At 41.2% G+C, this 16,348-nt stretch overlaps 1 protein-coding gene across 17 annotated transcripts in view; it reads left to right on the forward strand.

The window, feature by feature from the left end:
* The window catches only part of SLC4A7 (solute carrier family 4 member 7), a 128,345-nt gene that overhangs the window by 79,486 nt on the left and 32,511 nt on the right, over positions 1 to 16,348 (forward strand). For 12 of the 17 annotated variants that reach the window (XM_082193298.1, XM_082193286.1, XM_082193296.1 and 9 more), the window contains 5 exons: positions 6,840 to 6,921; positions 11,943 to 12,086; positions 13,881 to 14,019; positions 14,674 to 14,834; positions 15,708 to 15,896. In XM_082193298.1, the coding sequence (XP_082049424.1) occupies positions 6,840 to 6,921; positions 11,943 to 12,086; positions 13,881 to 14,019; positions 14,674 to 14,834; positions 15,708 to 15,896 (715 nt within the window). Of the gene's footprint in view, positions 1 to 4,297; positions 4,417 to 6,839; positions 6,922 to 11,942; positions 12,087 to 13,880; positions 14,020 to 14,673; positions 14,835 to 15,707; positions 15,897 to 16,348 lie in introns of all 17 variants that reach the window. The other 5 variants (XM_082193295.1, XM_082193297.1, XM_082193291.1 and 2 more) reach the window with 2 other exon arrangements.

Genomic DNA, 16,348 nt, shown 5'->3' on the forward strand with positions numbered 1-16,348 from the left:
CTCAACTGCCGTTGGTTGAGCACTCGCGCAGTTCTCCAATACTCTAGATTCTTATGGTCCGTGCACACTTGCACCTTCTGTTGTGCACCAATTAGCAGGTGCCTCCATCTCCGGAAGGCCTCATGAATCGCAAGAAGTTCCCGGTCGTACACCGTGTAGTTCCTCTCAGATTTGTTCAGCTTTCGCGAAAAGAAGGCACACGGTCGCCACTCTGACCCCTCCTTCCCTGGCTGCAGAAGAAGCACCGCCCCTATGGCTCTGTCAGAAGCGTCTGTTTCGACCCTCAGCTTTTTTTGTAAATCCACATGTAGAAGTTGTTCATCCGAGGCGAAGGCCCTTTTCAGTTCCTCAAACGCTCGCTCCGCCTCCCCCGTCCAAACAAACTTCTTTTTACTGCTGAGACAGTCCGTGATGGGCGCCGTCAGGTGGGCGAAGTTTCGGATGAACTTACGATAAAAGTTTCCAAACCCTAGGAACCTCTGCACATCCTTCTTGGTCTTGGGTGTTTTCCATTCCAGCACCGCTTGAACCTTGCCGGGGTCCATGGCCAACCCCTTGTCTGACAAGCGGTACCCCAGGAATTCCACCTCCTTGGTATGAAACTGACACTTCTCCAGTTTCACCCACAGTCTGTTGGCTTGCAGCCTGCTCAACACTTCTCTGACGTCTCTCACATGTTGCTCCTCATTCTCCGAATACACCAACACGTCATCTAAGAAGGCCACGCAATTCTTGTAGAGCAAAGGCCCCAGTACGTGGTTCATGAAGGCTTGAAAACACGCGGAGCCTGTTTGTAATCCAAAAGGCATAACGAGGTATTCAAATGCCCCCAAAGGGGTGAACATGGTGGTCTTCCATTCATCCCCTTTCCTTATACGTATCAGGTTGTACGCCCCCCTTAGGTCCAGCTTTGTAAAAATCTTTCCTTTTCGCACCCTGGTCAAAATATCATCAATCCTGGGCATAGGAAAAGCCGCCGGCTCTGTCACTGCATTTAGGCGCCGAAAGTCACATACCAGCCTCGGCTTGTCCGTGTTTTTTTTATCCACAAAAAACACTGGGCTACCCCCCGCTGCCTTGGACTCTCTGATGAAGCCTCTCTTCAGGTTCTTGTCAATGAACGCTCGCAACTCCTGCATTTCCCTGTCTGACATGGCATACAACTTGCCTACAGGAAGCTGTGCTCCAGGGAGTAAATTGATCTGGCAATCAAAGGGCCTATGCGGGGGTAGTTGGTCAGCTTCCTTCTCGCTGAACACGTCGCTGAGATCAGCATACTGTGGTGGCACCTTCCCCTTCTCCATTACTTCAGTCCCTGCTAGGGTGGCTTGGGCCCCTGCTGACCCCTTTTCCCCCCTGCAGTGTTCTAAGCAATGTGCTGAACCGAAGGAAACCACTCTTTGATGCCAGCCCACCAGCGGATCATGTAAGGCTAGCCAGCTCATTCCCAAAATAATGGGAGCGCCTCCCAAGGTGGCCACATTAAACGCTATCAGTTCTGTGTGCCTTGCCACCCTCATTATCATTGGGACGGTCTGCAAGCTGACTCCTCCTCCCAACAGTTCCCTGCCATCGATCGTGGTCACCTGCAGGGGGTTGCTTAAAGGGATAGTCTGTATCTGATGTTCAGCAGCAAACTCCTTGCTCATAAAATTGCAGGAGCTGCCTGAGTCCAACAGCGCCTTTATTTTTAGGGGGTGTCCATTTTGCAGCTCTAGCGACACTTCAATCACTAGAGCAGGTCGAGGAGCTTCTGGCACGGGCACTTTCACTGCTCTTTGGCCTGGCTGCAGTGCCCTGACTCTGGCAACCAGGCGTTGGCTTTTACCTGCTCCGTTTCTCCCTGCTCTTCCCCCTCAACTGCTCCCACCATCCCTTGCCATTCCTTCCTCTGGGGGCAGACTCTGGCAAAGTGGCCTGGCTGTTGGCAGAGATAGCATTTCCGGGCTCCCTTTCCCTCCTTCTTCGCCCCCTCACTGGGCTTTGAAACTGCGCGCGCGCGGGCTGTTCCGATTTCCATCGGCTCTGCCGGCGGGAAAGCTGGCTCAGGAATGTCTGGAATGCGTAACTCCTTCCAACGTTCCCCTCTCCCTTCCCGCCTCTCCAAGGCTCTTGCCTCCTGGCGCGCTCCAATGGTCAGCGCAGATTTGGTCAGCTGATCCATAGACACCGCCCTGGGGCTCCTGGCCAGCTCGTCCTTCACAGCTGAAGAAAGACCTTCTTCAAATAGCATCTGAATTGGTGCTGCCGATAAATCCCACCCCAATCTGTGAATCAGCATGGTAAATTCAGTCCAGTACTCACGGACAGATCTGCTTCCCTGCTTGCAAGCCATTAGCTGTCTGCGCACCACCCCTTCCTCAATATCGCTGGAAAACATGATATCCATTGCACGAAAGAATTTCATAGTGTCCTTTAGGATATCGTTGTGCGTTGCCATCAGGGGTCGAACCCAGTCCCGCGCCCCCTTCTCAAGATGCCCAATTACGAAAGCAACTCGCGATTCCTCATCAGGGAACTCATCAAACTGCACATTCAGGGCATATTGCATCTCAGTCCTAAAGGCATGGTAATCCTTGGGGTCCCCCCCAAACTTCTGCACCAATCCTGGTACCTTTCTGGGGAACTGAGTGGTTCTCCCCTTTTTGTCAGCATCCTGAGCCCTTCTCTCCTCGAGCCTCGCCGTCTGCAGCGCAAGTTGGACCTCCAACGCTCGGTATCTTTCTTCCAAGCTTGGACCAGCTCCACCCCCTGCTCCTCCGGCTCCGTCTCCGGCTGGGTCGCTCATGATGCTTTCTCCTGCACAGGCAGCGTACAGAGACTGTCAGACTGCTGTCAGGGGATGATTAGCTGCTTGTGCTTAAAATAGTGCCCCTTCAGAGTTTGTGCGGCCCCACAAACCTCTGTGTGTGACAGAGCTCCTCAGACATGTCTGCTCTAGTCACTAGTAGAGTCTGACAGTGGCTGCCTGCGGAAGCGCTTCCAGCAAAGAAGTTCCTTAACGGAAACGCGTCTCCTGGACTCACGACGTGGCAGCTTCCGGCGAAGCAAGGGTCTCCCTGCAGTTGCTTCTGACACCTCCCCGCTATTTTCGCTGGAAGTGTCTCTCACCCCTTTCTCTCCCCTGCTGTTTCCTGCCTGGGCTGCTGCGTCTCTCTCAGCATTACTGAGATCCTCCTCCAGAGACCCCTCGCTCCCCCTCCTTGTCCCTGCTTTAGCTGCTGACTCTCTCCCAGTCTTTGGGAGCCCTACCACCTCCCTTTCCTCTGATGTCAGTTCCCTGACACAGAGGTACCACTGTACTTTAGTATTTGTCCAAAGTACATTAAGGAGATCTTGTTTTGAACATTGCACTACTTGTTTTTAAAGTTCTTAAATACATTAGCATTGAATAGTAAGAAGCATAGAATCATAGTTTGAAGGGACACCGAGGGTCATCTAATCCAACCCTTGGTAGTGCAGAAATCCTGTCCACAGGCATCCCTGGGTGGGCTTAAACTACCAACCTTCTGGTTAGCAGCCAGACACACTGACACATGTGCCACAGAACATTAATGATCATCAATGGTATGGGGCAAAAAGTAGTTAATTGTGTGCTGTGTTTTTTAAACCATAAAAAAGCTGGTAGGAGTTTAAAAGTTAATAGATAATCTGAATGCACACAAGAGTTAAAAATGCTACATAATTAAACCTTTTCTTAGGCGATACCATAGCCTATGGAAGAATGGTGACTCTCTAGTTCTTCAAATGCTGTTGAGTCCAGTTATCCAGAAGCCCTAGATAGCTAGTGATCAAAGAGGATGGGAGTTGTAGTCTAGCAATATCTGGAGGGTCACAGGTTCTCATCTCCTGGTATGCGCAGATGACTTGGATTAAAAATATTTATTTATACCTGTCTTCTTCCCTGACAGGACTCAAGGTGGCTTGCAGATAAAAATAAGAGCTACTAAACACATAGGAAAAAACCATGAAAACACAAATAATTGATAGAATTAAAAGTTATATGCATATATAAAATATATTAAAACCATACTGATAATTATAGTAAAAACATCATGGGACCAGTCTTTTCATTAAAATCAGTTTGTTTTTGAAGGCCTGTTAGAACAAGAAAGTCTTCATCTGCTGGTTGAAGGACAACCAGGAGGGAGCCAGTCTATTTTCTCTTAAGGAGCTAGCAGCCATCAATAATTCTCTCTCTTGCGACCCTACCAAGCATGCAGTCATGATTGTGAATCATATCATAACTTTATATGTAACCTAAAAATGAACTTTTTTTCTGGCATTCTCCTTTTAGGAGTATCTAGCAGTATCTGCAAGATGCAGTCTCATGACGGTTTTTTCTAGAAGAAAAGAATCTTATCTTTTGTAGAGAAGACTGCATTCCACTCTAAGGCAAAAATGCTGGAAATAGAGGTAGTAATGAGGGGAAGAATCTGCATTTAATAATTTTAGTTATACTTAAGGCTTAGTTATTGTTTGTATGTGTGTATATATATATAGAGAGAGAGGTAGTAATGAAGGGGAAAATCTCTCTCTGTGTGTGTGTCTCTGTATATATATATATGTGTGTGTGCAGGTTTTGGTGTCTTCGGGTGTCTTCCCGTGTAAGAGTCGGGGTGTCTGTGCGACGTTTCGACGAGGTCTCACTCGTCATCTTCAGGCTGGTGCTTTCGGCTTCTTGTTACTGGAACAGAGCAGAGTCTGGTGTTTGAGTTCCTATAAATACTGTTGAGGGGTGTGGTGTATAGCCTCCAACGTTCTGGGCAAAGAGGAAGTTCCTAGATTAGTGTGCCTTTTCTTCTTTTGTTCCTTAATTACTTGAGGGATATCTTGGGTGATTTCATGAGTGATATTCAGAATATCACTGGGTGGGTCATTAAGTGTAGATTAGTTGCTAAAGCTTTCGTGTCTTGACCTCTTGAGCTTGTGAAGAGTTTTTCTGAGAAGATGGCTGTGCTGCATTTAGTTGTGCTCTGGCTTGGCTTCGTGTATAGGGGCGAGCTATGGTTTTGTGCCTTGTGCCAGCCAGATCTGTGTAGGGATTGTAGGGGGGTGCAGCATCCGGAGGTGCCACTATAGTTTGGCTACTGGATGGAGTCTGTAATATGTCTGTGGAGAGGGTCTGGGTTTGGGTCTGGTGTGGTTGATTGGTGACGGCGTTCTGTGTGCCTCTGGTTCTGGTGTCGGTTTTTGTGGGGAGGGCTAATTTCCAGATGTCTGGCAGGCGGGACGTGTCGTCACGCTTGTTCATGTTGTGAGGGTGTTTCTCTATATGTGTGTGTGTATATATCTATCTATTTATATCTGTATGTATCTATATGGCCCTCAATGTTTGTCCACCCTTGGCATAGCCTCTATTTCTAGTGGGGTCTCCCTTATGTCACATTTTAGACTGTAAGCTCCTGAGAGCAAGGATTTGTTCTCTTAATACCGTCTGGAGAGTCATCCACTCACTAAATAAATGAAATATTCTGAGCATCTAAGCAGTTTCAATTGCAACATTATATGCTACAAGCAGGATTTTTGCCTTAGAGTGGAATGCACTCTATATATATGGCATGACTTGTTTTTGAGAAACCTGTGCTGAGTCTTAGTAATCACAGCATTCTTTTCTAAAAGCTCACAGACCGACTTTCTAATTATCTATTCTAGGACCTGGTATCTATGTCAGTGTCTTCTTTCTCCCCCTTTTTGAAGATGGTAACAATGTTTGTCCACCTCCAGTCCACAGGGACCTTATCTATTATCCAGGAATACTCAAAGATTATAGACAGAGGTTCTGAGATTACATTTGCAAGCTCTTTTAGTACCCTTGGGTGCAGCTCATCAGGCCCTATTTATCAATATTGACTATTTTTCACTTACACTAAATTTGTGATGGGGGTATGTGGCCGCCAGGCCCATTAGCAGTATGGGAGGAGGGACAGGGATGGCTTGTGCAGCCCTGCAACCTTTCAATGTTTATGGGTTGTCTTGAACCCACTTCATCCCCTTAAGGGCCTGGTGCAAAGAGGTAGTTATTTGCGTAAATCTGCCCAATGAGTTTTTGGCTAAGCCGTGATTGGAACTGTAGATTTTGTGCCTCTTGGCTTTCAGGTTTTTTTGAGTATGATTCTTTCTCTTCCTCCCACTTGCCATTCAGAATCTTAAGTCTCTGCAATGCTACACTATTGCCAACTAATTCATAGGTTTTTGGAAGGAGAAATATCTACAGCTTAACTCTTTAAGAAATGTTGGAAGCCAGTAGTTAAATAGAAAACACTTTAATGCAGATTTAAGCTACAAAATCCATAATACGGAAATGCATTTAATGTTTAACTTGGCAGAAGTAAAAAGAGAGAAATATTATGTGCAACATAATGCCTTTTTAGGGTCATTATAAAAATGTGTCTGCTAAATGCACATCTTGAAAAAGAGGATATATTTGTGAAGCTTGTTTTCACTCAAAGTTTTTAATGTTTCCTTTGAATCATGGTAGTTTCCCTTCCCTGTTATAGAAGATGCACAGTCTGTTATTCAGTAACTCTTGTTTTCACATGCTAGACAAGCTTACACAAAACTATTAAGTTGGACTATGGCAGGCAATTGAAAATGGGGTGTAAAACTGGTTTTCATTCCACTCAGGCTTTGTGGGCAACACGATGACTTGCCAAAAAACTTATACTAAAATATGCAGTTCCAGAAAATAACCCTGTGTTCTCTGTTGTTCCTAACCTTCTGAAGATGGTATGACAAGCAATTTTAATTCTTTTGGTCATAGTCATTTATAAAATGGAAACATAAATATGTAGATGTGATTATAGTGTTAAACTGGATGTCTGCTCTGTCTTTTTTAGGGTCATGATGAAGAAGCTGTTGTGGATACGGGCAAAATCAGCTCTACTATCAACACAAACTTTGAGAAAGAAGAACTAGAAAGTAAGTATATTTTTTCAGTCTCATTAGGATTGTTATTTTTCCCAAGTTCAAAAGTAAAACATGTTAGAATCCTAGTGCTGCACTTGTGTTATCTGGTTTGGCATGGTTGCATCAATGCCATTTGAAGTCATGCCTGGGATTTCCACCTAAGTTGTTAGTGTGCATTGCATCCAATATGCAAGATGAAGTCAGGTACAATTACCCTTTCTCCTTTCTAGCTCTATGCTTTGCCATCCTTTCTAGTGAAAGAGACAGGATTTGAGGTGCTCTGAGAACCTCAAGAGAGCACACCACCAAAAAACCCCCTCCTGTAATCATCTCCAGTTTGGAGTAGAATCAGGGGTCAGAGAGTATCCCTGCAGTTGTGCTGTGCTTGGGATGTGCTTGTTGAATGGTTTAAAGGGTATTAGGATAGCTACTGATTTAGCTCTCTGTGATTTGCTGAATATGTGGAAAATATTTGTAACTGGTTGTGGAAGAGAAACAAACTTATACAGGTAACCATGTAAATGAGAGTATGCTATACGTGCAGGAACAAATCTAATTAAGTGACTTGCACTGTGCAACAGTGAAAGCTGTCTACAAACTCAGGCACACACTTTACTAAGAACACTTCACACAAAGAACTTGAAGATGTTAGTTGGACAGAAGACAATGATGCCATTTTGCGAAGTGAGCAGTCATCTAGTATTTGCTTATGTTATGAAATTTGGCTCCTGATGCATCCTTGAAAAACGATGGCTTGTGCCATCTGCTTTTTCCATGGCATAAGTCCAAACAAAGCTCCTTAAGAAGAGGGGGCTGCACTTGACTTTTACTTAGCTTCACTTAGGTTTTTCTTTGCCAGGTGTAACTGTGTTTACATTTAATAGTTCTATTATCTCGGATATGTGATACTATAAACTGTGTTCTTAATAATAGTGGCAGACTTTTCAATCTGGATTTCTGCTCTTTGACAGCAAAATATTCTTCCGTTTCTCTGTGTATGTAGGTTTAACATGTTAGCATAATGGAGAAATCCTTGAACATGTGTAAGAAAATGCCAAAGCTAGATTGCAGTTTTAAGCAAAAATGGTTTCAAGTAGGCTCCATTGAAGCTAGAGTGCTATAGTTCATAGTTAATGAGTTTACAAAAGAGGTATTATATATATCTGAATGAATAAAATCAAGAATGAAATTGTAACATTGAGTTGCCAGAGAAGGTAGAGGTTTTTTTATGAGACGATCCTTTGTTAGCGTAAGAATTTTCTGGGTGTTTTTTTTAAAAAAAACAAGATTTTATGTGGCATTTTACTAAGTTACAGGTACAATACAGTAATAATATAAAATTATTGGATAAAAAGTAGTGAATTGTTATTTTTAAAGTGTATTCTGATGCTGTGCAAAAATCAGTTGATTTGGAATTGCCTTTAATGTATTTTGTTTATTTTCTATGTATCATAAGTTTTCCATGGTGTGTGGTCTGAGTATATACAGTAGAATAAGTAGCGAGCACCTTTTAAGAAATTTTAAAGTGACACCATTAATGACCTTAACTGGTAAATACCATTTGTGGATTTTGTCAACTAAGCTTGGATAAAGTCATGTCTGATTAAACCAAACAACTGTCTCTGGAGCTATGTATACTAAATTTAGTATCCTTCATTCTATTAATGCTGTTGAGTATTGGATTAAGCTAATTCAGTAACAAGCTTTGCTTGGTATTAGTATGGCACAGCCATTGTGGAAGTTGGGTTTCTGAAGGTCATTTAACAATTCATCTGTATCCTTTGGACTATAAGGATTTTTTTTGTATATGACTTGAGACCATGGAATTTAATGGAATTACTTAATATTATTACATATGCATGATGTTCCTCTTCCCCTCCATTCCCCCCTCTCTCCCACATACTCAGAGACTATATTGGGCATCATATCTTCTTTGCAGTATGCCTCGGTGAAATGTGGAAGTAGTTTTAAGTTTTTGATGAAGGGGATACTATGATTAATTAGATGCTTTTAATTATTTCATTGTGCCACTACAAAGGGGTGAAGGGAGAACAGGCTGCATATACAGGCAAAAGGCTCATTTATATCTCAGTTCCTTAAATTTGAGTTAGGATTATCTAAATTCATCTGGAGCATGCCATTCTAGTAGACCTTTCCCCAAGTAGATTTATTTGTGAAGAATTCTTACACACACACACATACACAGCAGTTCCTCTACAGTGTTCCTGTGTAAATTTCTTACTTTTCAATGTCTATTTTCTTTCTCTTTGAACTGTGGGTGTGATCAAGTTTGCTTCCTGCTTAAATTGCAGTGAAGTTGAACATCCTGCGTTTGACTTAGAAGCCAGGTTTGATGTCAAACTGCTGGCCAGCTGCAGCTGGGAACAGGGCTCTTTTTCTGACCTAGACTTAGTTAAAAAACACACGCCACAATTCAGTGAGGTGAGGCTTACAGCAAGTTCTAAATCACTTGCTTTGAAGTTGAGAAGAATACTGATTTTGACTGTGTTCCAACCGACACTGGTTTATTGATTGTGATAGACATTGACCATAGCACACATGGTCTTGACAATTTCATTACAGGCCAGTTGAGATGTTCGAGTTCAGTGCTGCTTTCCACTCCCTTCTTTATTATTTATTTATTTATTTATCAAATTTCTATGTCGCCGTTCACCCGAGCATCAGAGGGCGGTTTATAACATAAAAACACAAAAATTCATAAACATAGTAACAAAAACAATCCCCCCCAGTGGCGTAGCGTGGGGGGTGCAGGGGGGGCCAGCCACACTGGGCGCAACATCCGGGGGTTAGGGTTAGGGGGCGCAAATCCACGGGTTAGGGGGTGCCAATCCACGGGTTAGGGGGCGCAAATTACTTGCCTTGCCCCGGGTGCTGACAACCCATGCTACGCCACTGCCCCCCCCCCCAGTTTCACTAGCTAAGAGCCTGTGAGAAAAGGAATGTTTCTGAGGGTGCCAGGCGAGCCTCTCTGGGGAGAGCATTCCACAAGTGGGGAGCCACTGCAGAAAATGCCCTATCTGATGTTGCTGCCCTCTGGACCTCTTGTGGAGGAGGTAAACAAAGAAGGGCCTCAAATTGTGATGACAGGGTCTGGATCAGTTTTTATGTGGAGAGGAGGTCCTTGATGAATTGTGCCTGAGCACAATTGGGCCTGGAAACTAATTGAAAGCTAGTGCAGTCGTGCCAGGATTGGTGTAACACACTCAAACTATATTGTTCTGGTGAGCAAGCTGGCTGCTGAATTCTGTACCCGCTGAAGTTTCCGAACTGACTTCAGAGGCAGCCCTACATATAACGCATTGCAGTAATCTAATCTAGGTGTTACTAGAGCATAGGCAATGATAAGCTATTCCTGTCCAGATAGAGGTGCAGCTGGGCTACTAGCTGAAGCTGATGGAACTCACTCCATGCCACTAAGGCCACCTGAGCCTCAAACTGATGTGGTTTTTTTCTTTAAAAAGCTGCATGATTTTTTCCAGATATTCAGAATAGAAGGATGGGGCAAGGAGATCCTGTTTAATATTTCTCCATGTCATTTTACAGCTGTGAGGCTACTTTTAGTTCAACAAAAACACTGTGGGGGAAAGGGAACATCTTATTGTATCTAGTTTGGGCCCAGTACTGTATTCAGATTTCAGTAATTGAAAATGTAAAAGCCTGCCTTTTCTGTCTAGAAAATGAAATTGTGGTAGCCTAAGATAGTAAAGAGATTACCAATTATCTTTTTTTTTATATATATATAAAATTTTTATTGGTTTTTCAACATTTATATAAACACAAACAATACACAATACAAACAAACAAACACATAAACACACAAGTATAATTTCAAATCCCTTTTTTTCTTAAACCCTACTTCACCGACTTCCCCATACCTCCCCTTTCTGCATCCCTATTTCCAAATTTATTTCAGCAAATCCTCCCCCTTAAGTTTATCTAATTTTCCCTTGTTCCTCTCTTTTACTTGATCTTTTGCAGCTGTAATCCCCTGTTTTCTATAACTTCAACATTTTAACACTCATTGATTTTACAATATTTCTTAAGATAAATTTTAAATTTCTTCCAATCTTCTTCCGCCGTCCCTTTCCCTTGGTCTTGGATTCTGCCAGTCATTTCGGCCCGTCCCATATAGTCTTATCACCTTCATCTGCCATTCTTCCAGAGTGGGTAGATCCTGTGTCTTCCAATACTTTGCGATGAGAATTCTTGCTGCTGTAGTAGCATACATAAAGAAAATCCTATCTTTCTTTAACACCAATTGGCCGACAATGCCCAAGAGAAAGGCTTCTGGTTTCTTGGGAAAAGTACATTTAAGTACCTTTTTCATTTCATTATATATCATTTCCCAGAAAGCCTTAATCTTCGGGCACGTCCACCAAAGGTGAAAAAAGGTACCTTCAGTTTCCTTACATTTCCAACATTTATTATCGGGCGAGATTACCAATTATCACATGATTTTCGTAGTATGTGATTTATAAAATAGTGTAATAAAAGGAATAAGTAGTGAACATCTACAAAAATTCTAAAACGACACCATTAATGACGTTATTGCTATGTGCTGTTTGGCAAACTACTGTGGATGTTGCAGCAGCAGTTTTCCTTTATGTATTGGTGGTTGGGCAAGGTGATGTTTGAAGTCCTTTACATATCTCATTATTCTGTACCAAATTCATTTTCTGAGCTGGTACATCCTTTAAGGAGTTCAAACCTTTTCTTGAAAGGGGTCTAGATGTTCAAAAATCAGTGAAGATGTTTTTATTTCTATCCTGATAATGAAAAAAGGAAAATCCATTTGTGCCAAATTGGGACTTCTCTGTTGCCTTCAAATTCTTGTAAATAGAACATTATTACGATGTTCCTCAAATAGCAGGATTGGCTCTTTGTCATCTTTTGGATAATTCATGTGTACTGTATAGTACAACAAGTGCCCCAATGCTAATTTAAAGCCAATTATGTTGTCTGTGGTTGTCTGATTGATATGCCTAATACGTTTCATAACATTTTTGGTTAAGGTCACAGAGCTGTTTATATTGGTGTGCACGTCCCCTTTGGAAAGCAGAGTCGACGACGTCATAGGCACCGTGGACATAAGCATCATAGAAGAAGAAAAGAAAAGGAAACTGACAAAGAAGATGGGCGAGAATCTCCATCATATGGTAAAAAAAAGATAGTTCTTTCATTGTACTTAAAGCAGCAATATAGTAAAACCCAGTTTTTTGGTGATTTATTTTTAAGAAGAGTAGAATTGACAGAATGGAAGGGTTTTATGGGCATGTTCCAGAGAAATTACAATACTTAGTTCTCTGTGTTTATACAATGTTCACAGAGCATATTGCCTCAGTATTATTCTTTATGAACTTTTTACATCAAGAACTTGCACTCTGTTCTTGTGCTACATCAGATTCAGAACTTTTTAATTGTTTTCTACTATAGAGCCTTGAAAATGGTGGGTTACGTGGCTGCTAACTTGATTTTTGGGTTAAAAACAAGAAATGTACATGACTACAGATAATGAAATGAATGTAAAGAGAGGAACAGAGGGAAACATTGCATAACATGAGTGTTGTAATGTTAAAGGAGGAAGTTGTATGATGGAGAGAGTCTGAATTTATTAATGCACTCAAAACTGTAGCAAGGTTAAAGCCATATAACAAACTTAACCAAACATTCAGTATCATTCAGGAGAATATGCATTCTGCCTGGATTGTTCATATATGTTTTTGAAATAGTTAATATCCCTGGATCCCGCCCCCCCCCACCTTGAGAAGGATCATGTCCAGTTTAATCCATGACCATTATTGTGACTATGATCATGGAAAGACATGGAGCTAAATGTATGTCCTTCCATTTAACATCCAAATGCATTTTGCTCCCTTTCATGCTCCCTTTGCCATTTTTGTTCAGTGGAAGGTTTTGCTAGAAGGTTAATAGGTTAGAAATGAGTTAATCAAAATTGAAAATGCAACAGTACTTGAGTGTTTTGAGCCTTTAAAAAGACTCAAATCAAGTTTGGAAATCTTGGTACTGGAACAAGGGGCTTTATTTCATTCTCAAACCATCATAATCTCCTTTATCTGTTAAGGATTTTTGTCTGTCTTTCTATGCTGGTTATGATTTCTGTTTGTAAAGAAATCTGTGTAAAGATTAAGTACCATTTCAAATGTTCCTGTATTTACAAATATAACAGTCATTCTTCTCTCTACAAATTCTGTATATTGCTAGTACACAAGCACAGTTTGCTCAAGACCATATAGTATCTTCACAGCAGATGTGTAGAATCATAGAATTGCAGATCTGGAAGGGACCCCAAGGGTCATCTAGTCCAGCCCCTTGCAGTGTAAGAATCTCAGTCAAAGCGTATAAGGGGAAGAGAGGGCAGTGTGTGAAGAGAATCATGGTTTAATGTTAATGTGAGCCAGCTTAAAGAGTCTTGCTTATATATGGCCAAGGGAAATAGATTATACATGTGCACCAGTGAGTCTTTGCCTCAGGTATGTTTGGCAATGGTTCATAAAACCTTTGTAAACCAGGGACTAGCACATGCCTGTGCACAAAAGGAGACCCTGATCATGGGATCCATTTGTGCAAGACAGATTCCAGGAGTGTGTATTGTATGGGCACTCTTTCAAAAATGCTGCAGTCCGAGCGATCTCAGTGAGACCTAGCCATTGCAGAGTTTCTGCAAACAGTGCTCTGTTTTGTTTCAATTTAGCTGTATGTATTCATGTACATTCATTGCCCACTAAGAACCACTGGAATATGGGGAGCTAAAATCTAAATAATAGATGGTGTTATTTTTCTAGAAAGTTGGTGGTTAAAAAATAACTTCTCTTCCACTTCCAGCATCAGTGGTTGTCTTTTTGTTTTTAGCAGTGTGGTGGTATAAGTAAGAGTTTGACAATCTAAACCTTAAACTAAGATGTGCCCTTCACAATCTTATTTCCATCAAGACACACCATCCCAGAGGGTACAATTTATCCTGGGTACCGAGGATGATGATGAAGAACACATTCCCCACGATCTATTCACTGAAATGGATGAACTTTGCTTTAGAGAAGGAGAAGAATATGAATGGAAAGAAACTGCCAGGTAACTGATGAATATTCCTCTTCAAATTCTCTCACTGATGATTACAGCACAAAGAGACTTGGCCCTCCAGTTTACATTAAGACAAGTGGAAATCTGTGAAATCTGTTTGAAGTGCCTGATAAGTATTCCTTAACACCTAAGCATACTTCTCCTAGCTCTGTGTCTGTTGATACTACTGCTTATTTTTTTAAAAAAGATATTGCTCACTTTTATATAAGGGTGCTGCTGTCAGGTGGTAGGGTGATTGATAAATGAAGGATAAATGAGGCTGTAATCCTGTACTCTTTTACCTGGGAGTACGTCCTAGTGAGTTTAGTATGGCTTACTTCTGAGTAGGAAAGAATACGATTGTACTGTAAATATTTTAATAAAAGCAAACACTTAAATTATAGAATGTATGGAAAGAAGATTCTGAGAAGCAGGGCCAAATGAGAGATTTTATGTATTCTTATTTAGTTCTTTTTGTTGTAAATTGCCCTGGGGCCTGTGCAAAGAGCGGTATATCAATCATCTAAAGAAATACATAGATAGTAAACAGCAGAGTTTTTAAAAATTAAAAATAGTTTTTATTAAGGTTTTTTGTGTTTAAATAGCAGTATTTTGAAAAATAATGACTTGTTAGTGTGCATGTAGCTCAGTGTATTTTCGTTTCAGATGGCTAAAATTTGAAGAAGATGTTGAAGATGGTGGTGATAGGTGGAGCAAACCTTATGTGGCTACCCTGTCTCTGCACAGTCTCTTTGAACTGAGAAGCTGTATCTTAAACGGGACAGTCATGTTGGATATGAGAGCCAGTACGCTGGATGAAATAGCAGGTTACAGCCAATTTTCCTTTAAGATTTTTAAAATTTTGCTTGTGTAGATCTAGTTCTAAAACAACAAAACAAAACAGTTTTTCAGTTATTCTGTCTAAGAAAGAAACACAATAAAGGCAAAAAATACCTACCATTATACTTAAAGCTTGAAGTTAAAAGTCCTGCTGATTAACTGTGTTTTATTAGCAGATAAGGGCCATGCTAAAAGTTGTACTTGCTTTAATTTTCTGTAGCATAATGTCGTAACACAAAAAAACCATTTTATTGCATGTGTTAGCATAAATCTTAACCAGAACCTCTCCGCGACTGGGGTAGATAACAAGATGGTTCCAGCCTGAGGGTTTATTGCAGGGCTTCAATGCTTATTCTGTCACTCTGCTACATATTTTGTTGGCAGCAATTTTAAGTTTTGGGATTAAATCTAAGCAAAAATGTGCCTCATTCAGAAGAAATCTGGACATTTCCAAATAAGGACCACATTGTATACAGTATGATTGCATCTTGTGCACAATTCACTTGCGTTATTTCAACCTTGTGCAGATGAAAGACAGCTGGTTGAAATTGCACAAATTAATTGCATGTATGGCGGAGAGCTTAAAAGCTCTTTTTGTGCTGGGTTTTGCTGACACGGAAAGAGCTTTTAATGTCTCTTGCCTTGTATAATAGGCAAGTTCTGCTCAGCGCATGGACTCTGGGATGCTATCGTGAGATCTCGTAGGAGCTTTGCATTGTTTAGAAATGCTCGCTTTATAATCTTTAACCAGAATCATCATTTACAAAAGGAAGGTCTTACGGATTGCTCTTAATGTGGAATTTGACTTAAATCAGCTTCAGGAGGTCACTATTTTTGATTTAATCTTTTTCTCTCTATAGATATGGTATTGGATAACATGATAGCTTCTGGTCACCTGGATGAATCTATGAGAGACAATGTCAGAGAAGCTCTTCTGAAGAGGCACCATCATCAGAATGAAAAAAAATTCACTAATCGGATTCCCCTTGTCCGATCCTTTGCAGATATAGGCAAGAAACATTCTGACCCTCTCTTGCTTGAAAGAAATGGTGAGATAAGTCATGGCATTCAGTTTGTTTTAACTTTTAACAAATTTAATGCAGAGATGTGAGAAAAGTCAGCACACTTGAAGAAAACAAGTTCATAATTCATTCCTGATATATAAGGAGTTGAGTAAACATTTGTCTGTAGGATTAGTGACTTTGTCTTCATGCCTTTTGATCTGTAAGAGTTGAGAACTGTGGTTACACCACTGAATATATGGATAGATGCTTGTGAAACCAAGGCTTATGAATATTGTGTCTTGTTTTATTATATACCTCCTCTATTTTCTGGCTCTTCCTGTTTTATGCCTATGCTACTGCATTTTATAATAAGTCCATTTTTCTTTTAGGAATAATCAATAAATGATATTTTGGTGAGGAAAACCACACTGCTTTTTATCTAAATGATTGCCTTGGTTTCTCCTGTCTGCTATTCTCTGTATGTGCATGTGTTTATA

This window comes from Podarcis vaucheri (assembly GCF_965113315.1).
Source record: "Podarcis vaucheri genome assembly, chromosome: 12".
NCBI lineage: Eukaryota > Metazoa > Chordata > Lepidosauria > Squamata > Lacertidae > Podarcis > Podarcis vaucheri.